Source organism: Petromyzon marinus, chromosome 32, assembly GCF_048934315.1.
Source record: "Petromyzon marinus isolate PM22_M1 ecotype Great Lakes invasive population chromosome 32, UKy_Petmar_22M1.pri1.0, whole genome shotgun sequence".
NCBI classification, from domain to species: domain Eukaryota; kingdom Metazoa; phylum Chordata; class Hyperoartia; order Petromyzontiformes; family Petromyzontidae; genus Petromyzon; species Petromyzon marinus.
The window spans coordinates 7,526,613-7,543,305 of NC_133698.1; the positions used below are offsets into that span (position 1 = coordinate 7,526,613).

The following is a 16,693-nucleotide window of genomic DNA, read 5'->3' on the forward strand; positions in this document are numbered from 1 at the left end:
TCTCACTGGGAAATCGGAGTAAAAGATTAAAGCGCGCGGTGCCATGGGGTTTGCTGTAGGGGTCGACCTGGCTTACCGGGCGGAGACCCCTCCTTGACGGCGCCCTGGAAGGAGATGTTGAAGACGGGCGGGTTGTCGTTCTGGTCAATGATGGTGATCTTCAGGTCGCATGGATCCTCCACTTGCAGGCCACTGGTGGATATGGCGTGGCCTTTAAGCTGCCAGAGAAACGAACAAATTTTCAATGGGGGCCGTGCACGTGAAGACTTAGCCCCCTTTAAAGGGTCGTTTCCCTCAACGTGACGCGCAGCTCTGATTTCTGCGCCTAAATGGCGGTAGCACGACTGGGATAGCATTGGTGTGGGGGTGGAAAGACTACAATTTTAAATGATTGTCAATAAATGTTGGTCATACCCACCCGTCAGCATATGCTCTTCAACAAAGATGAAGATTGTGGAGATAAGATGGCTATCGACTCTCCAAATATCGCCTATTTTTTGCATTCTAAGGCTTAAATCAATAAAATATTTAACTTTCTCAACAAGCTGTTATTCAGAAGGGTGTTGCATTGAGATGTGCCACCAATGTGGTATGTGCATGGGAGAAAACTGCCATACTCAGAGACAACCCACTCAACGTGATAGCTTAACACTAAAATCTCCGCACAATTTGTGTTCATCATTTCATTGCCATACAGCTATCTTCCTGGTCAGGCTGCAATGCAAGTCTACAACACACGCTATTCCCAGGCATTTTGCCATCTAAGCACTAGCCAGATTCAAAATTCTGGCGAGCCTTGGTGATTTCAAATCGAATGCATCCAGGGTGATGCTGGCGATGATAGTTATCAATGATTTACCAAACCATGGCAGAGGCGGATCCCAGATGCACAAATGGAAAAGAAAAAAAACTCTCCAGGAGTGTACAACGGTGGTCATCCAGAACAGACCGTGAAACGTATAATGACGCAATGCCCGGTCCACAAATACAAAGGAGACGTGACAGCGGTGACACTCCGCTGCTGCTGCTGCTGCCCTCTGGCTTGACCACCTGAATGTGAAATTGTTGTTGTTGTTGCTCTGCATATACATCAGCCATACGACATGAATAAGAATTATTTTTAAAAAAACTGAGAGCTCATTGTGAGGTGGCACCAGCTCCCGAAAACCTGTTTTACAATGACCGTGATGGTACAGGTCATGATAATGATGATGGTACAGTCATATCCATGGGTATTAAATCCAGGTTGCGGATTAACCGTGCTTGTGAAAAATTAATCATTCGTTGAGCTCCAGATTTTTTGACTTAGCGCCCACATAGCGGCAAATGCCAGAAAGTAAGCTAATTAATGGAATAAATAATACCAGCATATAGCACATCCTGTCCATCACTCGCTTTCTGTGTTGGTGAGCAATACTTGCTATCACGGATGCTTCGTGTTATCCGTAAATTAGTTTTTCACCTGGGCCACCACTCCCACAATTTACAGCCGGTGATCGAGAGTTGACCAGCAGTGACGTAAATCAGCAAGAAAGTCAAGGCGTAACCCTGCAAGTCGCTCACTCGCACCACTGCTGGCGGATGGGACTGGATGAAGCTCTCGAGAGTCCACTGGAGGGTGTTTTGGCCTACTCTTCCAAGAGTTAGGAGTGCCCCCACTTAAACCCCACCACCTGCCGATCGACCAACTGCGATGGAGGGGCAGGGGTTGGTGTGTCGGGGGGGGGGGGGGGGTAATGAGGAAATCGGCACAGTACTTTCCGCTGCTTGCTGTACTTTACGAGGCACAAGCGGAATTTTGAATGAGTGACTCAGAAGGAACGAGCAGCAAGGAGAGTTCCCAGATTTGCAGCTAAATTCCATTTACCCACGTACTCACACACTCAAAAGGCAAAGATGCCCCGCATTGCCTGTAACAGACTGTTGGGGCAAGTGCTGTTAGGGAGCACGTTTGAAAGCCAGCACGGCAAACGAGGGGATGGGTGGCCAGCACCATCTTTGCCTCCCGAGTGGTGATGTTTACACAACGCACCAGGTACTCAATTGAGACTTATCCGAAATAGGGGAGGTTCAAGACCGCTTCAGATAACCGTCTTCATGGTATGAGAATCGAACTCGGGTCGCCGAGTTTGTAGCGCAGCATGCTAACCGCTACACTACAACTCACTCACTCAATCAGACACAAATATACAGATCCCCCGTATAGCCTTAACAGACTGTTGGGGCAATGGCTGTTAGTGAGCACCTTTGAAGGCCGGGATGGCACACGAGGGGGTGGATGGACAGCACCACGCCCAACCGCCTTTTTCTCCAACAGTGGCGAAATTTACACATCGCACCAAGTACTCAATCGAGGCTGAGTTGACCAATCAGTCGCACACTCACTCACGCACTCACCCTGAACATCTGGTGCTCCTCCCTGTCGATGGAGCGCGTCACTTTGAGCTCTCCGGTGTTGCTGTCGATGATGAAGAGCCCGACAGGGTCCTGGTCCGCTCCACTCCCCGTGATGCTGTAGCGCAGGTCGTAGGTCACGGACTTGTCCGACTCGATCTGCGTGCAATCCACGCGGCATCCGTGTTTGTTGTTGTAACGTTCTGACCCCTGTGCCACTACTGGACATGTGTGAAAAAGAGCTTCATAGCTCATCGGATTACTCCAGTTTAAATATTCTCATTCCGATTCTGTCCCTCGATCGCTCTTTAGCCATCACGGACCATTGTGACCGTGCAACCCAAACTTTCGACCACGTAGTTAACCGCTGTAATCTGCGCTCCTTCAATCGAGGAGAAATAGCAAAACTACGCGAACTCTCTCTCCTGGAGCTCTCTTATCCTGACCAGCAGACCTCGATATTGGCATTTATCTTCTGAACATATTTCTGTATGCACGAATAAAATGCACAATTGCAGCCGTTTTGTCAATCCACTGCAGGTTAAGGGCCCACTCATTGCCAGCATTGTGCGTCGTGGGGATTATTACACTAAATTGAGGTCAGTGCAGGCTCGTGAAGCATCATAGACGTGGAAGCATAGATGTACAGTACAAGAATCATGCTGCATGGCATCCGCTGCCTGCAACGTAGCACAGCCCCGCATCTGACTATGACAACCGCCTATGGTGTTGCTGTCGCTACTGCTGCTGATGATGCTGCTGCCGATGCAGCTGCTGCTGAATTTGATTAATGAAGATGATGATGATGTTGCTGCTGATGGTACCGCGAAACATGATGACGCGATTGCTGCCGATTCTACTGCTGATGATTATGATCACGATTGTCATGCTGCTGCTGCTGATGATGATGATGATTCTAATTGTGGTGCTGCTGCTGCCGCCGATAACGATGACAACGAACGTGGAACACCCCCCCTCCTCCCCCCACCCCAATCCCTCGCACGCACAGAGACGAGGAACTCCGGGAAGGGTCCGAGTGAGTTCTCGGAGAGGCTGATGAGCGGGATGTTCCACTGGCGCTTCTGTCGGCGCGATGACCCAGTCCTGAGCACGAGGTCATCCCAGCGCAGCACCACGGGGGAGCGCGGGTGCACCGCCGGGTTGCCGGCGTCGCCCGGATGCTTCACCCTGACCTGCCGGCGCGGCCAATCGCAGCGATTAGCGTTTCTGGAAGAGTCAAGGGTCCGCCACAGGGGTCGAGGAACCCATTCCCCGCGACTTCATTGCTTCCGGCCCGTGGCCACGTGAGGCCAGCCCGCCTCAAAACGAAATGTATCTATCGCTGCGAGCATCTTGGCAGCACTAATCGGACGCTAGGGGCGAATATTTTTCACCAGGCAACAACAACACTGAGTTTTCTCATTTTAGTACGTTCGGCCAGCTCTTGTCTTTCAAATTCGCAAAGTAGTTGTGAAAACACAGTCAATAATGCCGTCCTAACCTGACGTTGTCTGTGCCCAGGAATCAAACCCGGGACCGTGCAGTCAGAGTGCAGTGCACGGAGGCGCTGCGCCACTCCTCATCTGACCCCTATCCGATTACAATTTGTAATTTTCTAAATCGAATGTCACCACAGCCTTGCATCTGTGTTACTAAACGGTGGTTATGCTCATAATAAGCGCACACCTTTCGTAAGGAACACGCATTCTAAAAGTAACTCCATTTCTGATTTCCGTCTTCAATGCAATTCACATAAATCCTTTCCGCTGAAATTCCTTCATATAGTAAATGTAATAGTATGAAAAAATAAGAATAGATTTTACCCTTTCTCGCAATAGAACATGCAAACCAAAAATGCTCTGGTAATTGTTTGCACGTTCACCACAAGCAGGGGCAGAGCCACAGGGGGGGCTGGGGCTTAGCCCCCCCCCACCCTGAAATTTTGGGAAAGTCGGTAATCGGGATAACCGGATATCTGGCTGCTGCAAAATGCTGCAGGCTGCCACCTTGTGCTGCCCTGCAGGCTGCCACCTCGTCCTGCCACCTTGTGCTGCCCTGGAGGCTGCCACCTTGTGCTGCCCTGCAGGCTGCCACCTCGTCCTGCCCTGCAAGCTGCTTGACCGGCAGCCTTGCGAACTTATCGAACTTATTAGCCACATCAGCGGCTCTGACATATTAATAAACTCCGCGTTCAAATCCAATAAAATTAGTTTTATACATTTGTGGCGCCCATTGGAAAACATAAACACACTGAGATATCTCAGAATATTGAAGTCAGCATCCCCAAAGTCAAAATCCTGGCTCTGCCCCTGACCACAAGTACGTGTGGCTAATGCAAGACCTGATTCCTTGCAAAAGTTTTCTCTTTGGAGTTTGAACATCTCAACCCCTGTTTTATTGCCAGAAAGGGTACAACCTATTCTTATTTTTAATCCTTTGATAATTGCAAAAAAATATCCCATGATAGATAAAAACAATGTTTGATGTGCACACGTGCAGACAAGTGCATGCACAAGGCAAAGTTCAATCAGCACATGAAAAGAAGTGAGCCATACAACACACAAAATAATAAATCGGCCTCAATGTAATAATCTCGACGGCACTGAACCAATTTTTTCAACATTTTCTGCAAAAGACGAGAAACTCATTAGACAGAGAGCAGCATACAGCAGGCATTTTGCCATTGCACTCAAAATCAAGACACACTCACAAAGAACACGGCATCTTTACTTTACCTTAAGCCTCGAACTGTTTTTTTCTGAACCAGAGTGAATTCACATAAAATGCGCATTTGTCACCATATGCCATAATATTCCATGTGTATCACAAGGTACATAAATTCATATTTACTCATATTCGCTCTTCACAAGAATCGTAGATCAATGTGTGCTGAGAGCAAAATGTAAAAAATGGACCGGGGAAGATGGTGATTAATGATCTTGTTCGTGTTGTCTAAATACAAAAAAAACATTTTACTTTTTCCAATTATATTAAAATTGGCCAAGAAGGCAATAAAAGTGAGAAGGTAATTTCCCATTTGGTGCTCTCACAGCTATCAGTGTTTCACTTTGTGTCAGACGACCCTGGAAGATGACTTCACCACACTTCTTCTCAAGTTCTTCAAAGGCGTCATCATTACCGCGCGAGACGAACCTCGTATGTGGACCCGCAAAAAGTGCTCGACACATTATCATTCAAAGTAATTGTTTCGTTATTAAATTCCACCGTTGCAATGTGCAGATCTGGTGAAAAACCAACATTTTATACGATGCAAGTTTAACATAATGCATATTATGGACGATGAATATTTTCAGACAGTTGTTGGCAACAAAGCTGCACCCATCAAGGCTGTGGCCATCGACACAGATTGGAGCCAAAGACCTGAGCGACGCTGGCTCAGAGTTCTGGCACCAGCCTCCTGAGTCACCCGGCCACCTCCGATTAGCGATTAGCACGGTTGGCTTCGCACGGTGGCGAAAGAAGTTCAACATTCGCATACAGAGATACTTGTGAAAATGGGACGTGCTCTTTCTAAAAACTGAACTCAAACTATTTTGATTTTACCAAGTAAAGCACACTGTTAAAGGGAGTGCTCCTAATCTCAGCTTGTTACCTGTATAAAAGACACCTGTCCACAGAAGCAATCAATCAATCAGATTCCAAACTCTCCGCCATGGCCAAGACCAAAGAGCCCTCCAAGGATGTCAGGGACAAGATTGTAAACCTACACAAGGCTGGAATGGGCTACAAGACCATTGCCAAGCAGCTTGGTGAGAAGGTGACAACAATTGGTGCGATTATTCGCAAATGGAAGAAACACAAAAGAACTGTCAATCTCCCTCGGCCTGGGGCTCCATGCAAGATCTCACCTCGTGGAGTTGCAATGATCATGAGAATGGTGAGGAATAAGCCCAGAACTACACGGGAGGATCTTGTCAATGATCTCAAGGCAGCTGGGATCATAGTCACGAAGAAAACAATTGGTAACACACTACGCCGTGAAGGACTGAAATCCTGCAGCCCCCGCAAGGTCCCCCTGCTCAAGAAAGCACATATACATGCCCGTCTGAAGTTTGCCAATGAACATCTGAATGATTAAGAGGACAACTGGGTGAAAGTGTTTTGCCGTCAGATGAGATCAAAATGGAGCTCTTTGGTATCAACTCAACTCGCCGTGTTTGGAGGAGGAGGAATGCTGCCTATGACCCCAAGAACACCATCCCCACCGTCAAACATGGAGATGGAAACATTATGCTTTGGGGTGTTTTTCTGCTAAGGGGACAGGACAACTTCACCGCATCAAAGGGTCGATGGACGGGGCCATATACCGTCAAATCTTGGGTGAGAACCTCCTTCCCTCAGCCAGGGCATTGAAAATGGGTCGTGGATGGGTATTCCAGCATGACAATGACCCAAAACACACGGCCAAGGCAACAAAGGAGTGGCTCAAGTAGAAGCACATTAAGGTCCTGGAGTGGCCTAGCCAGTCTCCAGACCTTAATCCCATAGAAAATCTGTGGAGGGAGCTGAAGGTTCGAGTTGCCAAATGTCAGCCTCGATACCTTAATGACTTGGAGAAGATCTGCAAAGAGGAGTGGGACAAAATCCCTCCTGAGATGTGTGCAAACCTGGTGGCCAACTACAAGAAACGCCTGACCTCTGTGATTGCCAACAAGGGTTTTGCCACCAATTACTAAGTCATGTTTTTCAGAGGGGTCAAATACTTATTTCCCTCATTGAAATGCAAATCAATTTATAACATTTTTGACATGCGTTTTTCTGGATTTTCTTGTTGTTATTCTGTCTCTCACTGTTCAAATAAACCTACCATTAAAATGATAGACTGATCATTTCTTTGTCAGTGGGCAAACGTACAAAATCAGCAGGGGATCAAATACTTTTTTCCCTCACTGTAGCTCTTTTTCAGAAGAGACCTGGCCACAAATGATAGCTCAACGAAGCGGCTTATCGTGTGGAAATTTATAGCAGCCAATACTCTCTACAAGCATGTTGATTCTAAATGTGGAGGGAAAAACCGGAGGACACCAGAGAAAAATCATCGCGACCATGGAGAGAACAAGCAAACCCCAAATATACAGGTGTCAGGGTCGCGATCGAAACCCACGACTTCCTGCATACCAGGTGAGGTAGTTAACATCTCGCCACCGTCGTGCCCTTACTCAACACGACAGGTTGCTTAAGTCACAGGGGTTTGGAGCAGTGCTTTGTGGTTAGTTCAATTCACTGTGTGCCACATACCAGGTGTTTTAATCAAGGACACGAGCCATGTCTGGGCTGGCCTAATCCCTTCATTAAAGCCACTTTTGCCAGGTGACGCAAAGTGCAGCAAAAAGTTGCAAATTTGGGGCCCATTAAATCATGCTTTGGAATGTCTTCAATCATTATTGTTATTCTTATAAATGACTATCCCCCCCCCGCCCCCGCACAAATAATGAATAAGCTGTAATTGTTGCGTTTAAAAATGCACACCCTTCATGTTTAAGGGAATTAAATCACCGAGTGATTTATAAAAGGATCACTCATACCTTATGTATGAGCGTTGAGGAGAAGAACAAATCTAAGTACAAGCAAATACCACCCATTGGGTAAAACCAATCGAACATATATACGCAGGTTAATGACATCATTCAAACACTAGAGGAACGTGAAGCTGCATAGGTGTAAAACGCGTGTTTAACAATAATAATCATAAACTCACACAAGGCCTCAAAGCCCTTTACAATATGAGAGTAAAGTCCTGAAATGGCTCGATATTATGTGGCCAACTTCTTTGAACATAATAAGTAAATCCTCAACGACTCAAACTATCACAAAACCCACGAAAGGCCCATGACCCTTCATTAATTGACCAACGGACCAAAATATGACAATGTATTTGCGCAGCATCGGGTAAGAGAAGCCCTACGCATCAGTTTAATGTAATTCTTGCCATCGTCAGCCAATGGTCAATCCACCGCTGGATGAAGACCTCCTCAAGCTGCCGCCACCTCTCGTGATCGTGCGATGTACTAGTCAACCTGGCACCCTCTGCACGTGAGCTGAATTCATCACTCCATGTCTGTGTTGGATGTCCTCTCAGATGTGTTCCATTCCTTCACTGCCACCGTGATATTTATTTGACCGTGGGCCGTGTCACTGTGTTATTACTTTGAACATGGGCCATGCCACTGTTATTACTTTGATCATCGGCCATGTCACTGTTTTATTCCTTTGAACATGGGCCGTGTTACTGTGTTATTAATTTGCCCGTGGGCCATGCCACTGTGTTATTGCTTTGACCGTGGGCGATCATGCCTTACAGCAACGGGTCCTACCCTAGCCCACTTAACGTTCCTCAACTGTTTGAATGGTGTCTTTAAACCTGCGTATTGCTCTCTAGTTCACGTATTCGGGATCATTGCTATAAATTTTACATTACTATTAATGACCTATTGGCTATGTTAAAAACATAAGCCAGATATAGTACTGCTTCACGAATGAGAACGTTTTTCATAACTTAAATTAAAGTTAATTAGTTTAAATTACATTTTTTTTACCTTTTTAAGGGATGCAGCATGTGTCTGTCAAATCAAGTAAAGAAGCAAAGAATAGAACTCCAATTATCTGTGATGTTGTGGGGTGCTATTGCCAAATTAGTTTATCCATGACTATCTATGAAAATAATACAATTTACAGCCAATTTTTTAAAATGTGAATACAATTAATTTTCCACACACTCCCCCTATCTGCAGCCACTTTTCGGGAACTCCTCTTACCTATGTGTAAAGAGAGAAATAGGAAGATAACAGAAGCGAACATAGCAGAAAGAAAACAGGACAACAAGCTCTAAAAGGTTCACAAAATTTGCCCGGGGCTTATGGATAATAGGAACAGCGAACAATGCGGTCATGAAAAAGAGGTGTTCTACTGCACTCGTGATCAATATAACTTCGGGCCTTCTTTTATGTATGTACGTACATATGTTGAACTTCCATAGCACCGTATGTAGCCAACCGTGCTAATCGGAGGCTACTTGAACGAGCTGCTGTGCCGATTCGCAGACGCCAGGAGAAAAACGCGTGCTTACCGCGAGTGGTTTCCTATCTTCAAGATGATGGACCTCTGGCTGGGGTGTTCCCTCCCCATGCTGCACGCTCTCCTTGCAGCGTCGCGTGTCTGGCAGTGGGAAGGGAGGAGGACCGGGGTCGTGAGGTGAAGCGACGACGCACGGCAAAGAGATGCACCTCGCCGCGGACACCCTGATGCTCCGCTGAGACCTCGTTTTTAGGCCATGGGTTAACGATAGCCAATTAACGTAGGCCCCTTCGCTTCTTTCACCTCTAATACTGCATGCAGGGACAGTGCTCTCGATCTATACACGTGTAAGTCGTATCTTGAGAGGAATATCAAAGAACGACCATCTGATTTCGCGAATGCTTTGAAATCTACCCTGAATTGGACATAAAAGGGCAATTAACATGCATCACAACAGTAGGTTGTAGTTTGCAGATATAATCGTTGAAATGTTGTTTGTGTGCATATTAATACATCGTGTATTAATGTAAATCACATGTACGACTAGTATCATGTGAAACCCTGTGTTAGGCTATGAGAGTTCATCCTTGGGTAAACCGATAATGACGGATAATTGTTATATACAGTGAGGGAAAAAAGTACTTGATCCCCTGCTGATTTTGTACGTTTGCCCACTGACAAAGAAATGACCAGTCTATAATTTTAATGGTAGGTTTATTTGAACAGTGAGAGACAGAATAACAACATCCATAAAAATGCATGTCAAAAATTTTATAAATTGATTTGCATTTCAATGAGGGAAATAAGTATTTGACCCCTCTGAAAAACATGACTTAGTAATTGGTGGCAAAACCCTTGTTGGCAATGACAGAGGTCAGGCGTTTCTTGTAGTTGGCCACCAGGTTTGCACACATCTCAGGAGGGATTTTGTCCCACTCCTCTTTGCAGATCTTCTCCAAGTCATTAAGGTTTCGAGGCTGACGTTTGGCAACTCGAACCTTCAGCTCCCTCCACAGATTTTCTATGGGATTAAGGTCTGGAGACTGGCTAGGCCACTCCAGGACCTTAATGTGCTTCTACTTGAGCCACTTCTTTGTTGCCTTGGCCGTGTGTTTTGGGTCATTGTCATGCTGGAATACCCATCCACGACCCAATTTCAATGCCCTGGCTGCGGGAAGGAGGTTCTCACCCAAGATTTGACGGTACATGGCCCCGTCCATCGTCCCTTTGATGCGGTGAAGTTGTCCTGTCCCCTTAGCAGAAATACACCCCCAAAGCATAATGCTTCCACCTCCATGTTTGACGGTGGGGATGGTGTTCTTGGGGTCATAGGCAGCATTCCTCCTCCTCCAAACACGGCGAGTTGAGTTGATGCCAAAGAGCTCGAATTTGGTCTCATCTGACTACAACACTTTCACCCAGTTGTCCTCTGAATCATTCAGATGTTCATTGGCAAACTTCAGACGGGCATGTATATGTGCTTTCTTGAGCAGGGGGACCTTGCGGGCGCTGCAGGATTTCAGTCCTTCACGGCGTAGTGTGTTACCAATTGTTTTCTTGGTGACTATGGTCCCAGCTGCCTTGAGATCATTGACAAGATCCTCCCGTGTAGTTCTGGGCTGATTTCTCACCATTCTTATGATCATTGCAACTCCACGAGGTGAGATCTTGCATGGAGCCCCAGGCCGAGAGGGATTGACAGTTCTTTTGTATTTCTTCCATTTGCGAATAATCGGACCAACTGTTGTCACCTTCTCACCAAGCTGTTTGGCAATGGTCTTGTAGCCCATTCCAGCCTTGTGTAGGTCTACAATCTTGTCCCTGACATCCTTGGAGGGCTCTTTGGTCTTGGCCATGGCGGAGAGTTTGGAATCTGATTGATTGATTGCTTCTGTGGACAGGTGTCTTTTATACAGGTAACAAGCTGAGATTAGGAGTACTCCCTTAGAGTGTGCTCGTAATCTCAGCTCGTTACCTGTATAAAAGACACCTGGGAGCCAGAAATCTTTCTGATTGAGAGGGGGGTCAAATACTTATTTTCCTCATTAAAATGCAAATCAATTTATAACATTTTTGACATGAGTTTTTCTGGATTTTTTGTTGTTGTTATTCTGTCTTTCACTGTTCAAATAAACCTACCATTAAAATTATAGACTGATCCTTTCACTGTCAGTGGCCAAACGTACAAAATCAGCAAGGGATCAAATACTTTTTTCCCCTCACTGTACATCAACACGCTTGTTCTTGCGCACTTCACAAAGGCTCCAAGATATTGTCCACAGGACAAGGCCATAAATGGTCACCCCAATTCTTATCGAACCGGAACGCTTTCATCTTGACGGGATTTCGGAATTCCCAAATTACTCTCATTTGGGGGGGGGGGGGGCGTGTGGGATTTGGACATTTCGAAGCCTGCTTGCCGCACGTCTACTCAACGCTCGAATTGAGGCAAAAGGCGGCTGATTGAAGACCCGGGCATTGTGTCACAGGGTGGGTGTCGTATTGCCCTGTAATTATATTCATCATCCAAAGGCGCAAAGTGGGAGATGTGGATGGAGGCCGACGGAGCCAGCACGGCGTCTCTGGCGTTCATACGGACATCATAATCCCCATTAATTAGCGTGCAAATTATTAAAAAAAGAGGGCGATTATAACCGCTTAAAATTGCAGTTAGCTCGTCTGGAACGGGCGTGTGTGGGACTCAGTAACGTCATGGGGACAATGGATGTCCTCACCTCCAAGTGTGTGCGTGGGTTGATGTTTTTCAACAGTTGCTGAGCGCAGGCCCAAAACGCCATTGGGGCCAGCAAACGAGCAGCACTGCTAAAGTCGTAACACGTACGAGCGAATGCGTTTCTCGAATGGGGGGAAAAGTGACGTCGGGGGAGAATTCCAAAGTTCAGCAGTGCGGGGGAAGAAGTGGAAAGAGAATTGTAGTGATCTGCAGTGTGGTGAGTGGGTGGGTGGGTGAGTGTGTGCGGTGTTGTAGTGGGGAGCGGTAGTGTAGCGGTTAGCGTGCTGCGCTATGAACCCGGGGACCCGGGTTCGATTCACGGTCAACACCCAGTGACGATTATCTGAACCGGTCCTGGGCCTCCCCCAGGTCGACTCAGCCTGAAATGAGTACCTGGTGCGGTGTGTAAACATCGCCATTGGGGAGACAAAGGCGGTCGGGCGTGGTGCTGGCCACCCACCCCCTCGTGTACCGTTCCGGCCTTCATAGGTGCTCGCTAACAGCACTTCCCTCTACAGTATGTTAAGGCTATAGGGGTATCTTTGTCTTTGTGTGGTGTTGTGACCTGCAGTGTGCTGTCTGAACACAGTGTGGTCGAGACAAACCAGTCGGTGCCTGGTGACAAAGTCCGCAAATTGAGTGGAGGAATCAATCAGTGAAGTTTGTGGAAAGAGTGACCGGAGGTGACTGACCACCGGTGAGAGTGAATCGTTGAGTACTGGATCGTCAATCAGTCTGACTGCTTTACATTGAATTATATCGAGCCGCCGCGAGGTAGGGCATGGGTGCTTCACCTCAGATATGACGGCAATATTCCAAATTCAGATGAATTTTATATAAGACTATAGCAATAATTATCCGGTACAGAGGGAAGGTTGTAGTCACTGGAAGAAAAAAACCCTAGTCTGATGTTTACGGGTTGATGGTGAAATGCCATTGAGTGTAGTGTACGGAGGGAATGAGTATAAAGTCCGACTCCTCTTGACTCAGGTCTGCATCTACCCACATCGAGCCAATGTAACTCAGATCCACACTGCATTAATGGGATAGCGGTGGTTTCCCCACTCAGTTGAGTGTGAGGCATTTTCCAATCTATTTATTTACAGACCTGAACATTCATTCGAAATTCCACATTGGTATGGCGAGGGCAAACCTTTCCAGAGGACAAGCATTGATGTTGCTACCGTAACAAAAAGTGGCACCATATTCTATGGATCATAAGACACACTCTTTATTCCTCCTGTATTTTAAATCAAAAGTTGGGAGCGGGGGCATCTTATGTTCCGCTAAGTGTGTGCGTGTGTATGTAACCAGATTTGTATTCATTTATTGACACCTGGAACACGTTTAATGTGCGTCTTACCTTCCGTAGGTTTCTCACCATCCAGGGGAATGCGGTGGGGGTGAAGAGCTGAATTTACCCCCAACAAGGATTTGAACTTCTGATTGCGAGCCGCATACTCTAACCACCGTGCAATCCGGGGCTGGGCCGACAGGTGAAGGTAGACAAATCAGAAACTATAAGACGATAGACTTGTTTATATTTTACAAGGTAAGGCCCACTGAGCTATGCAACTCTTTTTCAGAAGTGACCTGGCCACAAATGATAGCTTAACGAAGTGGCTTATGATGTTTAATTTTTTTTAAAACGAGCCAGTGTCTGCTGCCTGTAAACTACTCTACTGCACTCGGCTACCCGTCGCCCTTCTGACAATTGGCAATGTGCACTCACAAAGGAATACAACGGTCACGAAACCCCCTTTTCGTGGAAACATGGGCATACCACCCTCCCCTAGCCCTTGCAGTAATCGGAGAATTTAAGCCACAAGCTTAAAGACAGAGAACAGGAGTTTTGAGGCCACACGGGGGTTTAAAATGAAGTTCCGCTGGCGGGGAGGTTGGGTGCAGGGGGGGGGACTGCTGTTTGTGGGGGGCGGGGGGGGGTTGCGGCCCCCTTTCTGGGAACGGGCGGGAGCGGAGTACTGCCGTGTGGGGACGTTAGTTCACAAGTTCGCATGTCGCGTGTAAATTATTTCATTTGCGGTGTTTATGACACGTCTTCCACTCTTTTGCCCTCCCTTTTCCCCCACCTGCCCCCCTGCCGTTCCCCCCTTCCCCTGACCCCCGTCCCTTTCTTTCTCCCAGGACATTATTTATTTATCTTTCCCCTTATACCCTTTTCTACTCCCCCATATACACCTGGGGGCACCACGGTGGCCAGGAGATATTAACTACCTCGCCTGGTATACAGGAGGTCGTGGGTTCATTCTGCTGTATATTTGTAGTTATCATGTTCCCTATCTCTCCCCGTTGTTGCGTGGATTTTTCTCCGGGTCCTCTGGTTTTTTTTCCCTCCACATTAAGAATCAACATCGCGCGTTTTAGAGTATTTGGCTGCTATAAATGTCCGCATGATAAGCCACTCCGTTGGGCTATCATTTGTGGCCAGGTCGCTTCTGAAAAAAGAGCTACGTAGCTCAGGGGGCCACACCTGGTCAAATAAAAATAGTGTTTAGTTTTATGTATGTTTCACCTTCATGTCCCCCCGCTAGTGGCCCGCACCTGGATGCGGTAGTGAAACCAGTTCCCCCCCCCCCACCTTCATTGCAATGGCCCTGTCGCACCGAACTCGAGCTGCTGCTGCTGAGCTCGGAACTTTTGTGGTTTCCCCCACTCCCCAGCCCCTCCATTCGGTGGCCAGTGCTTTGTGCCGGGCAGCTCGCGTTGAGTTGTAATAAAAACAACGAGAATAATAATAATAAATGAGTAAAACTAAGGCCAACCCCTCCTTTAACACAGACTCAGTGCATTTCTATCAGGAAGATTTGATGCAATAATTTTTCACGGGTGGTGGTGGCGAGATGGCTACACACGACAACATGAAACTGGCAAACAAGAGTTCGAAATTCCGCCACCTTCAGCAACCCACACTAACTACCCACTAACCAGCATGGGGGAGTATGGTCAAACAGCCCCAACCCTGGCTTACACGGTGTGAAGGAGCCTTCTTCATTCAACAGTGGAATGACAAATTACCTACTATGATCACCCAGAAATGTCTGTCCGTCCTGCGCATGACGTCACTCTACATGACGCCTACCCCCCCGCGTGACGTCAATCCACATGAAGCCCACCCCCCTCATTAATATTCATGAGTGGGTGGATTTTTACACGAACGCAGAGGAAGGTTGAGCTGAATTAAACAATTTATTACGCAAAGTCGCTTAAAATATGACGTTTCTTTACAGAAAGTGACGGTAAAAAATAAATCTACGCAGCACAGTGCTACATTCGTGCGTGACGTCACTACAAAAGAGCCCCCCCCCCTTCATTAATATTCATGCTCGTGTGGAAATTTACACTAATGCACAAGAAGGTTGCGAACTCCACATGCCGCATCCCTCCCCTCATTAATAATCATGAGCGGGTGACGTCACTCCACATGCTGCACCCCTCCACAATAACCATAAGGGGGTGACGTCACTCCACATGCCGCACCCCTCCACAATAACCATAAGGAGGTGACGTCACTCCACATGCCGCACCCCTCCACAATAACCATGAGGGGGTGACGTCACTCCACATGCCGCACCCCTCCACAATAACCATAAGGGGGTGACGTCACTCCACATGCCGCACCCCTCCACAATAACCATGAGGGGGTGACGTCACTCCACATGCCGCACCCCTCCACAATAACCATGAGGGGGTGACGTCACTCCACATGCCGCACCCCTCCACAATAACCATGAGGGGGTGACGTCACTCCACATGCCGCACCCCTCCACAATAACCATAAGGGGGTGACGTCACTCCACATGCCGCACCCCTCCACAATAACCATGAGGGGGTGACGTCACTCCACATGCCGCACCCCTCCCCAATAACCATTAGCGGGTGACGTTACTCCACATGCGGCAACCTCCCCCCTCATTAATAATCATGAGCTGAACAATTTTCTATTGAATATTTCAGATTTACTTCAATATACACCCGTCCTTGGATGGGCAAACAAGTTCGTAAGGTCAGAACCGTGCAGGCATCCCTCGCGTAATGCACCCACCCCCCCCCCCCCCTCAGCGTGAATTCAGTGTACGCGATTCATCTTGTAGGGACATACTTCGCACTCACGCTATGCGTTTCAAAGTTACGCGCTCAAGAAAAACATGTAAATAAAATATAATAATTTAATAAAATTCTTGATTTAATGATTATTAAATACTAAGTAAAAACACATTTTTTTCTGATGGTGTCATCACACGCGTCATGGCAGCGCCCAGCGTCATGGGCTGGGTGCACTCGTCTTGGATCTGAGCAGAAGCGGCCCACGGAGGCGTTCAAGAAGCCCTCAAGTTACTCCTCATTGAGTCATCTCTGAAAGTAGTAATCGTTTTAATCGTAATTAATTGTTATTCAACTCATTATTACGTCTTTTTTTGTAATGTTAACATTTTAATTAAATATTACATCTATACGTGTTTTGTAAATCCAGGGCTAAAATAATGAAATGAGATGATACTTAATCTTTCA

The 16,693-nt window shown here is 47.0% G+C and overlaps 1 protein-coding gene across 1 annotated transcript in view; it reads right to left on the bottom strand.

Annotated features, from left to right (window-relative positions):
- Nucleotides 1-16,693, bottom strand: part of LOC116948037 (cadherin-2-like) — a gene marked incomplete at its 3' end in the record, with an annotated part of 39,600 nt that overhangs the window by 9,169 nt on the left and 13,738 nt on the right. Inside the window, exons 3-6 of the mRNA XM_032964327.2 lie at nucleotides 9,482-9,570; nucleotides 3,402-3,587; nucleotides 2,398-2,553; nucleotides 77-218 (exon numbers count right to left, since the gene is read on the bottom strand). Of these exons, the coding sequence (XP_032820218.2) occupies nucleotides 77-218; nucleotides 2,398-2,553; nucleotides 3,402-3,587; nucleotides 9,482-9,570 (573 nt within the window). The remainder of the gene's footprint in view (nucleotides 1-76; nucleotides 219-2,397; nucleotides 2,554-3,401; nucleotides 3,588-9,481; nucleotides 9,571-16,693) is intronic.